Source organism: Aethina tumida, chromosome 3 (genome assembly GCF_024364675.1).
Source record: "Aethina tumida isolate Nest 87 chromosome 3, icAetTumi1.1, whole genome shotgun sequence".
Taxonomy (NCBI): domain Eukaryota; kingdom Metazoa; phylum Arthropoda; class Insecta; order Coleoptera; family Nitidulidae; genus Aethina; species Aethina tumida.
In genome coordinates this window covers 13778133-13799856 of record NC_065437.1, presented here as the reverse complement: position 1 = coordinate 13799856, position 21724 = coordinate 13778133, and the positions used below count along the sequence as shown (strand labels likewise).

Below are 21724 nucleotides of genomic sequence, written 5' to 3'. Positions count from 1 at the left end.
TTATCAAAATATATGATTTACAAAACAAAAGAATAAAAATAGGATTTAACAGAAAAAAATAGTAATAATTTTGGATATACATTAAAAATATGTAAATAATTTGAGTGTCTGATTTTTTTACATTAAATTTCATTAAAATTCCTATTAAAAAATTTATATTTTCATCATTTAAAACGAAAACTCATTTTTAATAGTATTTACTACTTGTCTAATCAAAAAATAAATATTTTCATTATTTAAACTGAAAACTTATTTTTAACTGTAACTAATGGGAATCAGTCTCATTATTTTTTAATTCAAAAGTGAAACAAGACATTTTTTGTTCTTGAAAGAATCACTGCAATTTATGTTACAATTATTTTTAATATCTGATTAGAATATGTAGATAATTTGAAGATTTTTTTACATTAAATTATCATTAAAATTCTTATTAATAAATTTATATTTTCATCATTTAAAACGAAAACTCATTTTTAATAGTATTTAATGGGAATCAATATCAACAATTTTTGTGTTCTCTAATAAATTTCATAATTAATTAAAATTAATATTCTAATCAAAAAATAAATATTTTCATTATTTAAACTGAAAACTTATTTTTAACTGTAATTAATGAGAATCAGTCTTAACATTTTTTAACTCAAAAGTGAAACAAGATAATATAAATATAGTTTTGGACGTGAAACAATCACTGCAATTTATGTTACAATTATTTTTAATATCTCATTAATTATCAAAAATATATGATTTCCTAAGAAAAGAATAAAAATAAATTTAAAACAAATTTAACACAAAAAAGAAATATTAGCAATTTTGGATATACATTAAAATATGTAGATAATTTGAAGTGTCTGTTTTTTACATCAAAATATCATTAAAATTCTTATTAAAAAATTATATTTTCATCATTTAAAACAAAAACTCATTTTTAATAGTATTTAATGGGAATCAATATCAACATTTTTTGTATTCTCTAATCAAACATGTGAAAAGATGGACTTAAAATATCAGACAGTGAATTTGTATCTAAAATTGTTACTATTTTTTTTTTCCTGTTTAAGTTCATCTTTTTTTATTAAATTCTCAATCACTCATAGTTAGGCACAACTAATTGTGTAGTATTGGATATTTTTAATTATTTCATATAGTTTCACAGAGTTTTAACTATAATTTCCTGTTACTCACCTTCGATAGATATACTAAAATTGTTTTATAATTATATTTTAATCAATATTACGTATTACATATATTATAAATATGTTGAGAGTTATTTATAATGAATCCAAACAGGATCCGTACATGATAAATAAATAATTATTTTAGTGGAATACTTCGAATTCTTCGCGTCAACACTAAACATCACTCAACTTAATTGCACATAATGTTATAATTGGCAATAAATACATATTTGAAAATGCTCATTCCGCAGTCTCACAGAAATGATCGTCTGTTTATTGGAATTACGTGCGAAAAATTGTTTAGCAATGGAAACAATTGATCTTTCGATTAGCATATGCAATTGTTTTCGCATCCACAATTCCGCAACGTATAAAAAATATATATATATATAAAACGAGCGATATCAAGTTAATGTGTCTAGACAAAAAAAATGTCGCCACCATAAATTATGGCATATTTCTGAATATTTTACGATAATTTAAATACTTCGCAGTTTGTCCATTGAATGGTGATTATTGAAATTAAAATGTAAATTTTATAGCCTGCCTAGCGAAAGGCAAACAGACACCAAGACTATTAATAACACATCAATTTATTGCCGACTGGCGTTTTCTACGCCTCTGATCAAACAATATGACTAATAAATTTAATCAACATCACCGACACCGAGATCGTCCGACCGTTCGCAAGGTGGATTTGGATTTTTATCAAGAAAAAACACTTTCTTTCCCAATTTTCGACTTCTCCAGCCCGTCCATTAAAAAGCGTTAAACCGGTGCGCGGTGTGTTCACGTCCATTGTGGTTCGTTTTGCCGTGGCCACGGACGAACGTCATTTATTTTGTTAGATAGTAGGCCATGGCGCCAGTCTGTCATGGCCAACTGTTTCGCACGGAATTGGAATGCGACAAAAAATCGTTTTTATAGCGCTCCATCGTCGCGGACCTCGGTTTGTACGATGCACTCCTAAATTATCCATCCGGTTTAACGTTATCGTTCAATTGGTTTTCCAAACTTTTTTTTTTTTTTAGATGAAACAGTCGTCGTTGACTGTTGCACGTGACCTAAGTTGACGACGTTTTGATGATGATAAAATTAATGGGTTTTCGGCAATTTTTTGCCTGTAAATGGAACAAGGAAACTGTTTCTACGTTAATTGATTCTTATTTCGTGTAAATTTTTTATTAGATTCGATTAAATAATAAGTATTTTACACAGAATAAATTGAAAACGATAAAAGTCAATAAATTCGTGTCGACTTTGAAATTATATCAATTAGTCGTTTTCATTTATTGATTCATTTTTTAATTCTTGTTATCAAATTTAATTAAAAAACGAATAAAAACTATAAACTGAAAACTATAAATTTTAACCTTAACAAATTTTGACATTTCTTTACAAATAAGAATAAGAAAATAGTTTTGTCTTTTTCAAATAATTTAGAAAAATTAAGAAACATTTTTCAATTTTATCAAAATTTAGTAGATAATAAACTGAACATTATAAATTTTAACATTAACAAATAAGTGTTAATTTTGACGTTTTTATATAGAGACAATATTGAATTGTGTTATTTTCATTAATTGATTAGTCATTGTTCATTGTATACTTCTTTAAATTTTTTATTAGATTTGATCAATATATGAATATTTAGCAGGGAATAAATTTAAAACTAAATTATAACCTTAACAAATTAGGGTCAATTTTGCATTTTTACGTAGAGACAAAGTATGACAAAAGTGAATTGTTGTCATTAGTGTGATTCTTAATTTTTTAATCAGATTTAATCAAAAAATGAAGAATTAGTAAAGAATTAACTTTAACCTTAACAAATTAATGTCAATTTTGACGTTTTTTTCATAAAAACAAAGGAAGATAAAATGTGGCATGTAACACTAATTAATTCTTCATTCGTTTTTTATTATATACTTATTAATTTTGGCCAAAAAATTAATAATTTCTGGGAAATAAACTGAATATTATAAATTTTAATACTGATAAATTAGTGTTAATTTGACATTTCGTACGTAGAAACCAAATAATGTAGAAATTTGGATTTTTGACTAATTGATTCGTCATTGTTTATTATATGCTTCTTAGTTTTATTATCAGATTTGGCCAAAATATGAATATTTACCGGGGAATAAACTGAAAACTATAAATTTTAATCTTGATAATTTAGTGTAAATTTGACATTTTTTACGTATAAACAAAGCAGTGTAGAAATGTGGCATTTGCTTCTAACTGATTCGAAATTGTTTATTGAATGTATTTTAATTTTTATATCAAATTTGGTCAAAAATTTAATATTTACTGGGCAATAAACTGAAAATTATTAAGTTTAAACTTGATAAATGAGTGTTAATTTGACATTTCTGACGTAGAAAGAAAACAATGTATAAATGTGGCATTTTGACTGTTTGATTCGTCATTGTTTATTGTATGCTGCTTAATTCTTTTATCATATTTGGCCAAAAAATGAATATTTACCGGGAAATAAACTAAAAACTATAAATTTTAACCTTGACAATTTAGTGTTAATTTGATCTTCTTACGTAGAAATAAAACAAGATAGAAATGGTGCATTTTCACTAACTGATTCAAAAAATGAATGTTTGTTATTTAGAAACAATACATAAGAGAAATGTGGCATTTTCACTAATTGATAGATTAGATTTTGTCAAAAAATGGTTATTTACCATGGAATAAACTGAAAACTATAAAATTTAACCATGACAAATTAATGTCAATTTGACATTTCTACGTAGAAGCAAAACAACATAAAAAATTTACAATTTCACTAATTGATTTGTGATTGTTCACTGTCTGCTTCCTAAGTTTTTCGTAAGATTTGATCAAAAAATGATTATTTGAAAACTATAAATTTTAGTTTTGACAAATTAGGTTTGATTTGACGTTTTTTACATAGAAAGGGCAGAAAGCAGAAATGAGCTGATACTTATCTCTTTAATTTGATCAAATATGCGCCGTTTATATTATTTTGTATAAACTGACCAAAAATTTACCGAAAAACAAGTTTTTTGGCCTCACATTGTTATTTCCCATTACGTCAAAATTTTTGTTTAATTTTATTAAAAAATGCACATTTTATAAAAAACTAAACCTGTCATTAAAATGTCATAACAGGTGGTTTTATTATGATCATTCTAAAACAAGGAAATCCCAAAACGTAGAAACCTTGTAAGAATCAAAAGCTAATTTGGAAGAATTGCATAAATCACCGTCCAACAAATAGTAGCCGTGTTGTGATAGGAATTTTTTGTTAAAACCACATAAATCAACGCTTCATCATCATTGTTAAACTGGCAGGCACAGCATAAATTTCAATTTTCGGTTACGCACGTTCAGGTTTTGCGGTACCGATTTCAATATTGCTTTCGGTAATTGCGGTTTTTAACATTGAACCGGCTCGTAAACAAGATTAGATTGTCTTTATGCATATATTAAAAGCGAAATCGTTGATATTTTCGTTGTTTGCGCCGCTCTTATCAAGGACGAAAATTATCGTTCGACGAAGAAATGTTTTTTATTATTATTATTATTTTATTTTTCGGTTTTATGGGTGTGTCCGGTCAGTTTTTCCGTCGTCGTCGTCGTCACCGAGAGCACAAATCCGCCGATCCCGGAAACGAATCGGCGGATCGGAGCGAGACGATCTTTGTTCTTGGTCGTGGCTCTTCGGATGGTGAGGAAGAGCGACCGGCAACGTCGTCAGCGGAGAGAGGATGATTGTGGGGCGAGGTGTGGCCGGTGCAAGTCGCCGGAGGGGGCGGGGGGACGACGAGGGGGGACCCGCGGCATATAAAAATAGACATTACGAGTTCAACCGCTGGCGCCAAGATTACGGCCAATCGGCACGATTACGTCACACGCGCGCGGACCAAATATCTATATGTTGCGACTCTTGTCCTCTCTCGCTCTACGTGTGTGTGTGTGTGTTTTTTTTTTTTTTTTTTGACACATTCGCTCTGTTGATTTTGGTGCAGCCCGGAAGAATGTTAAATACGACGAATAAATTATGACGGTCACTAACGGTCTAGTTAAAGCAACTTTAAATTTTAAAATTGGTGTCATTTTCAAAAGTCGTCTGGTTGACGCACCAGTTTATTATTACTTATTTATTTTAGAGAAATATATCTATGTAGTGAAGAATAACGTCATGATAAATAGGATTTTTTGAAGAATTAATTGATTAAAAAGCTAATAGTTATAAGGTGATTAAAAAGATCGAAAAATATTATTAAATTAACCATTTTAACTTGACCAGATATTAAAATTATGAATTAACTAAATATGATTTTTATTTTTTGTGTTATAATTAATTATTTTGTTATATTTTACATCTTAAAACACAAAAAAATAAAAATTAGCATAAATTATATTAAATTATAATTAAGAATATTTTATAAACTAGTTTTACACAATTCAATTTTGTTCAAAAATTTTAAAAAGTTAAGAAAATCAGAAAATGTATGAAATTTTTTATTTTGTCATAATTTATAATCCAGTTTATTGTATAAAATTATTTATTTTGTAATATTTATGTCTTAAACCATTGAAAAACAAAAATAGCAAAAATACAAAAATTATACTAAATTTTAATTAAAAATATTTTATAAACTAGTTTTACATTCAAATCGATAAAATTCAGTTTTATATAATAAAAAATTAATGTTAAGAAAACTAAAAATACTTATTATTTTGTTATATTTATGTTTTAAATACATTTCAACACAAAAAATAGCAAAAATTTCAACAAATTTTAATTATAAATATTTTATAAACCAGATTTGTGTAATAAAATTTAAAAAATTAAACTTAGTTGAAGTTTTACTAAAACTGAAAGTGAATGAAATTATTTATTTTGTTATATTTATGTCTTTAAACATGTCTAAACATTTCAAGGCAAAAAATGGCAAAAATTACATTAAATTGTAATTCAAAATATATCATAAACCAGTTTTATACGATAAAAATAAAAAAAAATTAAACTTTGTAGAAGGTTTAACAAAACTGAAAATGTATGAAATTATATAATTAATAGTCAACCATTAACACTTAAAATTAAAATTAAGTGAAATAATTTTTTCTTTTATTTTTAGTAAAAATAATGAATGAAAAATTATAAAAGTCCACCATTGTTGTTTTAATTTAACTAAAAATATTTTATAAACTAGTTTTATATAATAAAATTTTAAAAATTAAACTTTGTTGAAGATTTAAAAATACTGAAAATTATGTATTTTATTATATTTATGTCTTAAAATGTGTATAACAATTTTCCAAGACAAAATATAGCAAAATTTATATTAAATCTTAGTTAACAATATTTTATGACCAGGATTTATACAATTTTTTGATATATTTAAAACATGTTTATACATTTTTAATTCAAAAGTTAACAACAATTACATTAAAAGTTATTCAAATATATTAAATTATATAATTAATATTGAACCATTAACACTTCTTTGTTAAAATTAAATGAAATAATTTCTTCTTTTATTTTTAGTAAAAATAATGGATGAATAACCATAAAAGTCCACCTTTGAAGTCAGTAAAATGTTAATATTTTACTTACTTAAAGTCATACTTGAGACTTCAGCCGAATTTTGAAATTTATCATATATTAAAATAAGGGTGCTTTAGCCTAAATTGAACTTCTATTAAAATTAACTGTGAGGATTATTTTGTAAAGCCAGCAAAAATCGATGTAGCGTTGCTGACATATTCTTAAAAATGATTTGCGCACATTGTAACGCTGAGGTTTAATGTTTTTTATATGTAAATATATTATTATTATTAAAACGCCGCCGTGTCCGCGCTGCACTTTATAAAATCGTATACGTGTTTACAAGCCTACGCAAGGTTTATTAATAAAATCTTTCAGTCCTGCAAAAAAATACATAAAATTACATATAAATAGATATGAACAATTAGAAATGAAATCGTGCAACTAATTTAACAATCTTTCATTTCACACTGATTAAACATCATCAGTTTTAAAAGGTGATAAAAAACATAAATCGTGCAACATTCTGAACAACAAATTAAGCACATTTTCAACGATATTATTAAATTAGTAAACAAGTCGGTTTATTTAGTGTCACATATTCGATCGCGACAAAATACGGACGGGTTTTCTTGGAAATTTTAATTTATCATCGTGTACGTCTCAAAACTTTGCCAAATTGCCGTGCTCATCCAACAACGCGACCGGATAAATGGGCCCCTTTATAATTCCACTTGTCTCTAATTAATGAAGAACCTAATTGTCGCTTGCGTTAACATTTGGACAAAATCGAATTGTTCGACGATCACTTTCTGCGATTCCGATTGGCAAAGCACCGTCGATCGACTTTTAAAAGCGTAATAAGCATTAAATTGGCGGCTAATTAAACTAATAATTGCTGTAATATTAAATGATTGGGAAACTGGCTTCTGTGCAAATAAAGAGGTATTTGTTTTGCATAATACTTTAGCGCCACGATTATTAAACAAATATGTGTACAACAAGTTTAACAGGTATATCATGTGTATTGAGGAAACACATTTCCAATGAGTATATGCAAATAATATGTGTTTGTTATTGCATATTTATTCCCGACAATTGTGGGTTGGTCCGATAACAAACTTAATTGCTATTTCCATCCTACTTTATGTTTATTACATAAAAACACATTTTTTTTCTTGTCGTTTCCTCCACCGTTCGCCGACCAATAATTTATCCTCTTTATGAATTAATTCATTATCGCTTTGCATTGTTGTTTGTGTCCGAGGCGGAATGTTGTTTAATGACTGGTGTCTGTCGACTATATAAATATCCACCACGCTAAATCAATTAATATATCTTTAAACATGAAGATGCAGGAGAGAGGAATTCGCCCAGGAATATTTTAAAATGTAAACAAACGAGTTTAGAATAAAAAAGTGCAACACGTTCTCTCCTGTTTATTTATGAAGTGTCCGTCACATTTTTGTGCGCTCGCTGTCGATTTGTGTTTTTCGGTTTTTCACCTGTTGAGACTCGGTCCGACCGAAAACGGATTTTCCGGTCCAACTTGTGGCTCGTCTCTCGGTTCCTCTTTGACAACGATTTTCGTCGACCACTTGTTGCGCACACCCGTAACGGTATCTCGGCCGTCGACAAACATGACATAATGGTCTATTTAATCTGGAAATTCAGCTTTTCATCTGCCTTTATTTCGACGTAACGGCATGGAAAATAAACGGCGGGCAGAGGCGTATCCGAGGATAATTCCGCGGTGGTTTATCGCTGTGTGAGTCTTGATCTCTTTGGTGAATTTTGGTGTGCACTGCAACAATTGAACGAAACGGTCGGACGGGTGGTAGTCGATATTGACGGTGCGAGATAAGCGAAAATAAACGTTGTCGCAGAAAAAATGTGCGGTTGTGTCGCGACCGCGCGACGAGGATAAGGCGCCCGGCGCCAACCAGTGGCGTGCGCCCGGCGGGAGGGGGAAACGGCCCAAAGGCCGCGTAAGGCCGTAGGAAGGACACTGGCTTTCTGACGGCTGACGGCTGTCCGACGCACACTGACCGCGAACGTCTTCCCGAAAGTTTTGTTTAAATTTTGTCCGAGGAACGAACGAAATGGTTGGGGGGAAATGGTTGTTGGATGTTTTTTTAAAATGCCACATTTCCTGGTAATCACACGTTGAATAATATGTTTAAATTTAGATTGTTGTAGTTAAAGTTTACATAAGTGTAGTTAAAGTTTTAAAAGTTGTTATTCAAAGATTAAGGCGCCACGATAAAACAACAATTTTTTAGATAACAAGATATTAATTAATTAATCAAGATAACGTTAAACTTAAAGTTCAAAAAAGTCACAACCTTGTTTTTGCAATTCAACGTATTTAATTTATTTAAAAATTAATTCTTTTTAATAAGTTTAAAGTCTGACAAAATATTTTTAAAATTGTATATTTACATTAAACGTCAACTTTATATTATAGTATTTTAAAAATTTATAAAGACAAAAAAAATTTATATTAAATTTTAAGTACAAGTATTTTATAAACTAGTTTTATACAGTAAAATGATAAAAATTAAATGTTATTGAAGGTTTAATTAAACTGAAATATTTATTTTGTTATATTTATCTCTCAAGACAAAAATAGCAAAAATACAAAAATATATTAATATATTATGAAATATTAAATTTTAATTAAAAATATTTTATAAACTAATTTTATTACATTCAAACCGATAAAATTCTGTTTTATATAATAAAAAATTAATGTTAAGAAAACTAAAAATACTTTTTATTTTGTTATATTTATGTTTTAAATACATTTCAAGACAAAAATTTGCAAAAATTTCATCAAATTTTAATTATAAATATTTTATAAACCAGATTTGTGTAATAAAATTTTAAAAAATAAACTTTGTTGAATGTTTACTAAAACTGAAAGTGAATGAAATTATTTATTTTGTTATATTTATGTCTTTAAATATGTGTAATACTTTTCAAGGTAAAAAATGGCAAATTTTACATTAAATTTTAATTCAAAATATATCATAAACCAGTTTTATACAATAAAAATTAAATTAAATGAAATAATTTTTTCATTTATTTTTAGTAAAAATAATGGATAAAAAATCATAAAAGTCCACCATTGTTGTTTTAATTTAATTAAAAATATTTTATAAACTGGTTTTATATAATAAAATTTTAAAAATTAAACTTTGTTGAAGATTTAGAAATACTGAAAATTATGTATTTTGTTATATTTATGTTTTAAAATATGTATAACACTTTTCCAAGACAAAATATAGCAAAATTTATATTAAATCTTAGTTAAACATATTTTATGACCAGGATTTATACAATTTTTTTATTTATTTAAAACATGTTAATACATTTTTAATTCAAAAATTAACAACAATTACATTAATTTTTATTCAAAATATTTTATAATATAATTTTATACAATTCAAATTCAGTTTAAACAATAAAATTCAAAAAATTGAACTTCGTTGAAGGTTTAACAAGACTGAAATTGTTTATTTTGTTACATTTATGTCTTAAATCATGTGTAATCCTTTTCAAAACAAAAAATAGCAAAAATTATACGTTGTTGGAGATTGAAAAAAATTGAAAATGCATGAAATTCTTTATTTTGTTACATTTTATGTCTTAAAACATATGTGTTTCACATTCCAAACTCCAAAAACAAAAATGGCAAAAATATGTTATAAAAATATTTTTCAAAAACAAGTTATTTTAAGCAATGATTAATTAATTTACGTAAAGTTGTTTTCTTATTTAATAAAATAAATTTCAAAACACCTCTTTTTTATGTCCAAAAAATAATTTGAGATATCTTCTATTTGCAAAAATATGTGAGAGAAAAAATAATAGACAGACCACGCTTAAACAATTATATCTGACATAATAAAAAATACTCTAGACATCTGTTTAATAACTGATCTTATCATGGAGAGATTAAATAATATTAAAAATTTTCATTCATATCTTTATTTTTAATACAAAAGGTAATAACAGAATTTACATGGTTTATCATAGTAATAAACAGTTTTATACATTACAATATTATAGTTAGGTGACAGGTGACCAGTTAAAGAAAACACATAATTGTTTTTTCTAAATTAAGTTTGGCATAGTCAAAACAATTTTCTTTTTATTGACACAACAATTTCTGTACGTAGAAAAGGTTTTAAATTACATAAAAAACATATTTTGAAGTTTTAAAAATTAACTCTGCCAAAGTAAATAATATTTAAATCATAAACTCTTTTTAAACATGGGAATAAAGAGATGTGGTTTATTTACAATACATTAAAAATATTTAATAAAAAATCTGGCAGTAAAATAGAAACATTATTTTTGAAGAATATATTTCTCGATAAACTAGGCATAATGGACCTTAATTAAGGTAATTTTTCGTATTCCTTTGCTAATTTAAAAATTTAATAAGATTAATTAAAAATCTGACCAATTTTTTAGTTTTATTGTAGCCATTTTTATGGGTTGTTGTATTATAAACTGTTGCGAAATTAGGAGAGATTTTTTTCGTTTTTGTATAGTGTGCATCGGCGTGTCGCGCATTTAATAATATGGAGACGGGCCGCACCTTTCCGATTCGAAGGTACGCAATGGGCTCGCCCACCTTTTTTCCATCCATGTGTGTGAGTGCATGTCCGACCATACAACTATGCATTCTCAATGAACCGCACGTTTGTTCAATCGTTTCTACCTTCATAAGGTCATCGCTAAATCATTAAAAAAAAATTTCTCTCTTTAGTTGTAGTAAAACGAGATGTTTCGCTATCGTTTAGTTTCTTGCGGGTAAATCAGAGCGTCCCACAAGAAAGACTCAATATCTGGATAGGCGATTATCGGCGAAATCAGATCGATCGATTATTTATTTGATCGTGTCCCGATTAAATCGGAACGACCTAAACGGGTTCGAGACGAATTTGCATCGGCGACGCGTGTGGTCCGGCCATGTCTGCGCGCACCGCGAAAATACCCGTGCATTTTAATAAACCCGCGTACGCGAAACCATCCCGATGGACCGTGGACGGAATCGAAAGGAGGTTGTCGGTTTTAGTGGAAAAAATCCCCGGCGCCGAAATAGATAAAATGTAAAGCCGTGGAATGTGTTGGGCGTTCAAAAATAAACTTTTAATATGGCACCAAACGTATTGTCTTGTAGAAAAACAAGCGGCGACTGGCGCCGGCGCCACGTCCCAAAGCCCGTCCCGATCGGCGGCACATTTCGCGTCTCCGATGTCAAATAATTCATGTGCGTTTAAATTTCTTGGTTCCAGTTCCAATTGTCACGGCGGCCGGTGCCAGTTTGGCCCGCAATCCTTTCGCATTCGATCGCCTTTGGACCTCAGACGCGACCGTGAAACGCTAAACGGTGTAATCGAACCTAATTACTCGAATTATGACAATGGCAATATTAAACGCGGGCCGAAGGCGAATGTATTAATACCCGTAGCCGTCAATTAGACGAGTTAATTCGAAACGGCACAAAGAAACTTATTGTTAATTAGTGTAAATATTTAGACTGCCACAATTATCCAGGTATGTGGCAATAATCGGCCTGGCTTCGCTTAATGAAAGTTATTCGTTTGATTATATAAATCACTTTCGTGGAATTGAAAAACTAGTTACTGGCCGCAACTTATTTTAATTCGGACCGATCGTAAATAGACCAATTAAACCTATAATAAGACCGGCAATTTTACGACAGGTCGACGCCGTTCAACGAAAATATCCCGCAGCCAATTTTCGCATTTGCCACAATTGTTATTTTCGTACGTAAATAAAGTGCAAATGTAAATCAATCGAATGCCGTTAATGAAAAACAGAGGGAAAAAAATAACACGGATGCTGAGCGTCGAATATGCAGCCGAGGTCTAGACGTCGTGCGTGTCGGATTTTGACGGCCTATTTTTGGGGGAGCGTCGCCCCCCATTTTCGGCGCGACGGAGAAGGGGGCCAGGTGTTTATGATCGATCAACATGCACCTAACGGCGCCGGCAGATGGACGCTTGGCGCCACTACCGTGACGTCACTGCCGTGTTGATGTTCCACTACCGCACGGCGACGCACCTGTCAATTACATTTTATTTTTCCCCGTTCCCGCCCGCCGCACTCTTCGGTGCACGATTTTTACACGACCGGTTTTTGGTTGCAGATTCACATATGGCTTCGAACGCATGGTGCAACCTGGCGTTCTGGCAGATGAGGACGAGGGTCGGTCGAACGTACCCGGTGGAGTACGCGACTGTTAACATCTTCGGCTCGGAACCGCCGCACGGCCAGGGGATCTGTCTCAAGAATCTGGCGCAGCACAGCTTCTCGCCGCCCGAATCGGACGTCAAGACGATGTGTAAAATCGGTCTAGGTATGTATCTATTCATTCGTATGGTATGAATCGGCTATTAAAATCCAACAGAATTAACAAAACACTATGTAAAGAAAGAATTGTGTATTTGGTGCAATCTGGGTTGCCTACCTTTAAGGAACATTAAATTATTGACAAAAATTCATATACAGTACGAAAAGAATTTGATCCATCTTAATCCTGAAAGAGACAACATGTACAATAGAGACAATAAGTCCTAGACCTTTACTGTCTCTGTCATGCATTATGTTTCTCTCTAAATTCAGACGGGTTAAACGTTTTTCCTACTGTATATGTAAAGAATAAGAAAAATATCAAAGATTAAATTAACAATAAATAACTATTTTTTTTCTATATCATTACATCAAAAAAGGCATATGATTAAAGAAGTAATCCAATACAAAATAAAATAAATCCTAATGAATTTATGTAAATTTTGATTCTATTTTAAACTATTTATTCAAATAGGTTATAATTTTATTGTGTACAATATAAATTTTACAATGTAGTATTAATTTATTTAAATTTTAAATTGAAAATGTAAATATCAAATGAAATATACGTACAATATTGGTCATTATTAAGTTACTGTTTAAATTGTTAAATATTTTTGCCGTAACTATTAAAATAATATTAATTTACTGTTCTTGTTTTATACAGTATTATAAAAACTTTCTATATTTTTATTCTAAAATGGTACATATATTTTTCTGAATCGGGTTGTATATACAGTGTAGCCCATTTGAAAGCAGGATCCTCATAAAATTTATATTTTTTTACCCGATTTTAACAATTTTTTCAATTGTGAAGCATGAAAATATATATTTACAGAAAAAGTGTCACATTTTTTAGTCCAAAACCTACAGTATACTATTTATGCATGACAATTGAAAAGCAAATTTCCCCTGAAATACCAAATTTTATAAAAATTTTTTCATATTCATAATTCTGTCTTATTTTCGTTCCTGGTATAATTACCTAGAAATTACCTTGTGGGCTTTAGTTTTGAGTCAAAAAAGTGAAATTTTGTCTATAAGTATTTACATTTAGTTTCTCAATGGTAGTTTTTGACTTAAAATAAATTAAAATGATTGATGAATTTTTTTATCATACAAAAAAGCAATTCTAAAGAGTACTAAATATTATCTCCACAATGTTTTTTACTGTGTAATTCAAAACTTGGCATTTATAGTATATTCAAATTTATTTTTTACTATGTTTTACGAGTTACTAATGTGTAAACTATTGTTGTTTTACAGGAATAACACTGTCGCTTGAAGGTGACTGCGTCTGGCTGTACAACCGTTCGGAGGTGCCGATATTCGTGCACTCGCTGACCCTCTGCGATCCGGAATCGAATCCCTCGTCGAACCCTACAAAAGTACCTGCCGAGCATTGTCTGTGCGTGTACGACCTGTCGCTGGTGCACGGGCACAGTTACTACGCGCAGCACAATCTCGGACCCATCGATCCCCATTCCATAAAGGTGAGCTTCGTGAAGGGCTGGGGCTCCAACTACAAGTGCCGGGACATCACCTCGTGTCCCTACTGGCTCGAGATCTGTCTGAGGGCGCCCTGCAGGTGATCCGAGATGCCTGGATCGCGGACCGTACAAACGTGGAACTCTATTGTGATCCGTGCCATGGAAATTGTTCCGGGATCAAGTTGCATGGCAGATTTAGTTGTTGTAAAAATTTTTTTACTAAAAAAATAAAGGCTGAATTTGTATTTGAACGAAACGCTGGAACAGAGTGCAACACATGGTTTCCGTCCGACTACTACCTTTTCAGTTTTTGGGCCGAAATGTCCGCTTTTTTTATATAATTATTATTGTTGTCGTTGTTGTTATTAATAACATTATATTCGAAGTGTCTTAAAAAGAAGCCGTACTATTGCAAAAAATTGAAACGAAAGAGCATTTATTAAAGCTGGCATTTTCGGTGAAACTTTGCACAGGGTATGTAAAAGCGAAATTGTGTAAATGTGCAGATTTACGAATATATTATGAATAGCGAATAGATTTTTAAATAAATTGTGAACCCAAAACAATATTGTAACCGTTCAATTTGTTCCATATCGACAAATCGAACGTGTCCACAGACAAGTAATTTGTAACAGAACGGTTGCTGGGATGTTGCAACGATGTTGTAATATTTCAGGCAACTCTTCTACTAACATTAATAGAACATATTTTGTTACAAGTGGATAAATTGAATAAACCTTCGATACATCGACGAATTGATGTACTTGTTAAGGTTCACTTAAATTTATACTTTTGGTGCTTTGGGATATTGTAAAAATCTCAATGTAGTAGGGACCATTACGAAAAAAACCTGTTAATTTCATTAGTTTACAACAAAAGCATTTTTATTTTTGTACTTTATCGTTGGCTCCGGAAATACACGATTACTTTCTGACTGAATCTTTTGTTAATCTTAAATAAAACAATCCTGTATTACTTGAGCTGGCTGTTGAGATTGTGATTTGAAAGACGATCCGAATCTTGGACGGTTCGACAGTGTTTCACCTTTCGAATCTCCAAAATCTATATTTATTCCATTATAATTTATTTTTTGTACTTATTTTATTGATTGTCGTGAGGCAATCGGTAGTAATAAATTTGTATTTCGTCTTGCTTTTTTGTAACGAGGTTATTTCCTATGTACTGTTACAGTTACTAGTCACTAAGATTGAAGTTTGCTAGGTCCATGCAATGAAAAAATATATAATAGCAGTGCCTTCATAGCGATATTTATATGTAAAAATTAAAAATAATGTATTTCATAGTTTTTGTTTATTTATTTAAAACAAGTGAACTGTACAATTTTGTATATTTCTGAATAAATAAGAAATAAATTTCTATTAAAATAACTGGGATATATATTATTTAATCTGTACAATTATATCCATTTCGATCATTTTTTTTTAATTTAACATCTCGTCTTGTATTTTTGTTGAACTATTTATTGATTTTTTATTATTTTGTTTTTATTTTTGTGTACTGACTTTCAGTCATCCTAATAATTCACAAAAAGGATGTTTATGGAAGAAACTGTATGTTTTATGTGTTTTTTTTTTGTATATAAAATGCTCATTTTCCTCTCGAGACACAATTCAAAGGACAATCAGTCAAGCCAGTCCAGAAAATTGTAAATACTGTACATAATATCCACAACACAATTTTGAGGGATTCTCAAACATCCCTTAAATTGCTAAATAAAGAATGATTAATTTATATATCATAATGTTTTATTTTCCTTAGTTCATTGGTTCATGTTCATTTTTCTTAAAAATGAAGAAAATAAATGGATGGAGAATTGGTAAGTAAGGTGGAACAAATATTATAGGGTATAATAAGGTAATATGCACATTAGTAATTTTAATTATCCTTTAAATTGACAAATAAAGAATAATTAATTCAAACCAAAAAATTCAAAAAAAGTATGAGTGGAGAATTGGTAGGTATGGATGAACAAACATTCCATGTCATAACAATCTAATAAGTACATGAACAATTTAAAATATCCCTTAAATTGACAAATAAAGACTTATTAATTTATATTTTATAATGTTTTATTTCTCTTAATTCTTAAGAAACTGAAAATAAAAGAATTGATGAAGAATCGGTAGGTATGGATGAACAAACATTGCATGACATAACAATGTAATAATTACAAGAGCAATTTCTGAACGAATAAAATAATTTGCCCGGCTTGAATTTAATTTTTTCCAATACGACCGCCAATTAGTACGAGGAATGTTATTTTTTAAGTGCCAGTACTAGTCGCTTCCTGTCGCTTCGGTATTTCGTTTTTTAATTATCAATTATGACGACCGATCACGCCGATATGCAGCGATAAATTAACAATCCGGATCGTAAACTATCTGTTCATGGGAATTGACTTTGGAATTACGAGCGCGCAGATTTTTGCCATTTTTTGTTCGGATTCTGGTAATCAGACGAGATAACGAATTGGTCAACATTAATCTGCATCCACTCTCATTTTCTTCAAGTATATTAAGTAATTTCCATGCAAATTACACTTGTTGTAATTAAGTATACTCAAAGAAATTAAATATATCGTATGCTTTGTTTTTAAAATAAGTTCTTAGTCGTTGTCTCATATATTCTCAACATCTCAATCTCTTGACAATTCCCTTAAATTAGGTAGGTTAAAACGTTTTTCTTAAGCAATAGCGCAACTAACGTTTCACAGTTGTAGCTAATTATATCTAAAATTTGCATTATCAGTGGGCAAACAAATGTGTAACTGTTAAAAATTCAGAATACCTACTCATAAAAATGTGGCCATAATTTTTTCAGTAGTATCGGGATCGTCGCATCAAAATGACACAATCTTTTTTAATAAGTTTATTAGTTAATTTCGTCTACAGTTCGAACATTTTCTACCTCAGTTCCTTAAGTACGAAAAGTCATTTTATTTGGAATTATGCTCTAGTGAATGGAATAATTGCCAAAGGGCATAATGTCACATTTTTCGACGCTTTTTCTAAAGAAATACCTGAAACGGATTTGTATCATCCTGTAGATTTTAAATGTAAGTTGTTACTTTTTGTCTTATATATTCAAGTATAATATATATCTTATATATATAATTGTAATATTTTTGGAATTTCGTGCTTCAATTATTCCAGAACCTGTTTGATTGAAAAGATTTGTCCGTCTTATTTGAAATTAATATTAATACATTATAAATAAACTCTTAAATGTAAAAATGGACTAATAAAAAATAGAGGTTAATTGAGCAATTTATTAAAATGTTGTCGTTTCTTTCCTTCAGATTTTGCTATAGAAGGAGATCCAGCAGCATTCCCAGAAGGAAATTTAGCTATACAAATTCCCCATTTTATGTCATTTATGGAGGAAGTGTGAAAATCTGGACTCCATCTTGCAGAACAGAAACAAATATAAATTCGACCTTGTCATTACGGAGCTTACGATGTTCCCATGTGCAGTAGCCGTACTTCACGCCATCCCCAACATTCCTGTTGTGGGGGTGACTCCATTTTTATTGCCGCCCGAGTATTCACATATTTTTGGCAACAATTTACAGCCCGCTTACATTCCCCGATAGTTCTCCTGTTTAACTGACAACATGAGTTTTATGGAGAGGCTATTCAATTTTTTAACTACTTATGGTGCTGAATTTGGATATTATAAATACTGTGATGAATTTGAAAAAGTGGCTGTGAAGAAATACGGACCCAAATACGCACCATATATGAAAATCATTGATAGGATCTCTTTGTTGTTGAGCAATACAAATCCATTGTTGGACTATCCTCAACCCTTGCCTCCGAATATTATCCCTGTTGGAGGACTTCAAGCCAAACCTGCAAAACAACTACCTCAGGTTGAAAAAATGGATAAATAAATGTACTAGTAGTCTTTTATGTAGGTGTAAATTCGACTACTTTTCTAGCACATCCGAATGTGGTTTTGTTCATTGGTCATGAAGGAGCTTTAAGTACTCAAGAAGCTTTGTACCATGGACTTCCAATCATTGAAATACCTTTTTTCTTCGACCAAAATATCAATGTTAAAGCTATACAGCAAAGACAACGAGGCGCTCTACTAGATTACAAAACTATGACTACCAAACAAATCGTTGACACAATTCTAGAAGTTATTAATAATCCTATGTAAGATATATGGAGATTTTAAAGATTATTATTGATTGCATCTATTTTAGTTATAAGAAGAATGTTAAGGAAGTTTCAGAAATAATACAAAAGCTTACCAATAAAGCCTTTGTATTTAGCAGTACATTGGGTGGAATACTCATAAAAACACAATGGAATGTCATTTCTAAACCTTAAATCGCGTCACATGAGTTTTTTAGAATACACTTGTTTAGATGTAGTTTTGTTTTTAGTTGTTGTTATTGTTGCAATTTGTTTCATTTTTATGATTATTCTAGTACAAATTTTAGAATTGCTATGTAATAAATTAAAACAAAAAAATAAATATGAATAGAAATTTTGGAGTTTAATTACTTAATTTCCTTACTAATCATTAATCAATCAATCAATCGAGATAGGTAAAAAAATGTGTAAGATCTGCATTATTGATAATAAAAATTTCCAATCTGATTTTATTGAACAGAATCAAAACAGAATTAATTACCTTACTAAACAATTTTCAAAATTCATTTGTTTGTTAGATTAAATCCATCCAAGTTGGAATGTTTTTTAAGATATTCTTAATTGTGATTTCATGTAATCTTAATATTTCAATCTCCAATAAATAAAAAATAATACTGATACACAAAAAGTAGTTTTTTTATAATTTCCATTTTTGGAAATAACGTGACCACTATCAATTAGTTATCGCAGTGAATTCACATTTCCTAAGAATCATACGAGACAAAATTTTGCTTTGTCAATGGATAAACATCATGTGTAATTATCAAACAAATATTAATTACTTGTAAACAATTTATCTATTATTATTTAACGATTGGGGTCATAGCTTTTTCAGTCTCGTCTGGAACGTCGGATCAAAATGACACGATTATTTTTGATATTTTTATTAGTCAATTTCGCTTGCAGTGCGAACATTTTCTTTTTCAATCCTTTATGTTCGAAAAGTCATTTTATTTGGAATTATGCACTTATAAGTGGATTGATTGCTAAAGGGCACAACGTAACATTTTTTGACGCTTTTGCGAAACAAATGCCCGAAAGTGATTTGTATCATCCTGTGGATTATAAATGTAAGTAACAACTTTTTATATAACTTATTTGTAATATTTCGTTGTTAATTTATATAAATATTACTATTAGAATATATGTGATATGAAAATATGTTAAAAATAAATTAAATTAAATTAAATTTATTTTTAAAACTAACTGGAGAAATTCATTTAATTCAGTTTAATTGAGGCTTAAACTAATGTTCTGTTCTGCTTTATTTAATATTGTTGTTTTTTATCTTAGATTACACTGTTAAGGGAGAACCCGATGAATTTCCGGATGGAAATATAGCTGTGCAAATTCCTCACTTTATGATACTAGTAGATGAAATGTGTGACTTTCTCTACAAATCTGAAAACCTGGACTCAATTCTGCTAAACAAAGACAAGTACAAATTTGACCTCATCATTATCGACATCACGATACTACCATGTGCAGTAGCCTCACTACATGCCTTCCCTGACATCCCAGTTGTCGGTGTTACTCCATTTTTGTTAGCACCTGAGTTTTCACACATTTTCGGCAATAATTTACAACCTGCGTACATACCTCATTTCTTCTCCCATTTTGCTGATGATATGACCTTTATGGAGAGAGTTTACAACTTTTTGGCTACCTACGGAACAGAATTTGGATATTACGTCTACTGGAACAAATATGAGGAAGCGGCTAAGAAAAAATACGGATCGGAACATGCACCATATATGAAAAATATTGATAGAATTTCTTTGTTGTTAAGCAACACTAATCCGCTGTTGCATTATCCTCAGCCGTTGCCCCCGAATATTATTCCAGTTGGAGGGCTTCAAGCCAAACCGGCAAAAAAGTTACCACTGGTAAAAAAATTTCTGTTTTAATAATAAAAATAACCAAGACTGGTGTTATTTTGGAAACCTGCCAAATATTAATGTCTTTTACATTTTACTAGGATTTGCAAAAGATTCTTGAAGATTCAAAGGACGGAGTAATAGTATTTTCGTTGGGCACAAATATGAGATCTGATAAATTTCCAGTTGAAAAAAGGGAATCGCTTCTGGCCGCCTTCAGTCAATTGAATCAAACCGTTTTATGGAAATATGAAAGTGAACTTGAAGACTTACCCAAAAATGTCATTGTACGCAAATGGCTACCACAAAATGACGTAATTGGTAAATGAAGTTATAGCAAAAGGTTATTGGAAAAACTAATTCCAATATTTTCTAGCACATCCAAATGTTGTTCTGTTCATCGGACATGGAGGAGCCCTAAGCACTCAAGAAGCATTGTACCACGGAGTTCCAATCATTGGAATTCCATTTTTCCTCGACCAATTCATCAACGTTAAAACGTTACAACAAAAACAACGTGGTGCTTTGCTAGAGTACAAAACAATGACTTCTAAACAAATCGTAGACACTATTCGAGAAGTCATTAATAATCCCATGTAAATTTTAATTATTTTAAAGATATAACGATTATTACTGATGTATTTATTGCATTATGTTTTAGATACAGGAAGAACGTTAAACAAGTGTCTGAAAGATTTAGAAGTTTGCCATTAAAACCTTTGGATGTGGCAGTACAATGGGTGGAATACTCTTTAAAACACAACGGGACTTCTTTCTTAAATCTTAAATCGCGTCATATGAACTTTTTACAATTTACTTGTTTGGATGTAGTTTTGTTTTTGGTTGGAGTTGTTATTGCAGTTTGTTGGATTGTTGCTTTTTTTGCTCATAAAATTTTTATTCTTGTATGTAATAAATCATCACAAAAGAAGAAAAGTGATTAGGAATTTATGTGTTTAATAAAGAAAGATTTTAAACATTTTTTTTTAAAAATTATAGATATCAAATCATTCTGTATAGTGATACATTAGTTTATTTTGGCCATTGTAATTAACTAAGGAAATGATATAAA

General features: G+C 30.0%; 2 protein-coding genes across 2 annotated transcripts in view; both read left to right on the top strand.

The window, feature by feature from the left end:
* LOC109600676 (mothers against decapentaplegic homolog 6) overlaps positions 1 to 16345 on the top strand; it is a 49155-nt gene extending 32810 nt beyond the window's left edge. Inside the window, exons 4-5 of the mRNA XM_020016853.2 lie at positions 12899 to 13108; positions 14368 to 16345. Of these exons, the coding sequence (XP_019872412.2) occupies positions 12899 to 13108; positions 14368 to 14693 (536 nt within the window). The 3' untranslated portion in view covers positions 14694 to 16345. The remainder of the gene's footprint in view (positions 1 to 12898; positions 13109 to 14367) is intronic.
* A 3265-nt stretch (positions 16346 to 19610) lies between these two features.
* LOC109600649 (UDP-glycosyltransferase UGT5) lies at positions 19611 to 21631 on the top strand. The gene is made up of 5 exons (XM_020016825.2): positions 19611 to 19845; positions 20069 to 20661; positions 20754 to 20973; positions 21029 to 21248; positions 21314 to 21631. Exons 1-5 carry the CDS (start codon positions 19635 to 19637, stop codon positions 21594 to 21596), a joined length of 1527 nt encoding a protein of 508 aa, XP_019872384.2. The 5' UTR covers positions 19611 to 19634; the 3' UTR covers positions 21597 to 21631.
* The last annotated feature ends 93 nt before the right edge of the window (positions 21632 to 21724 follow it).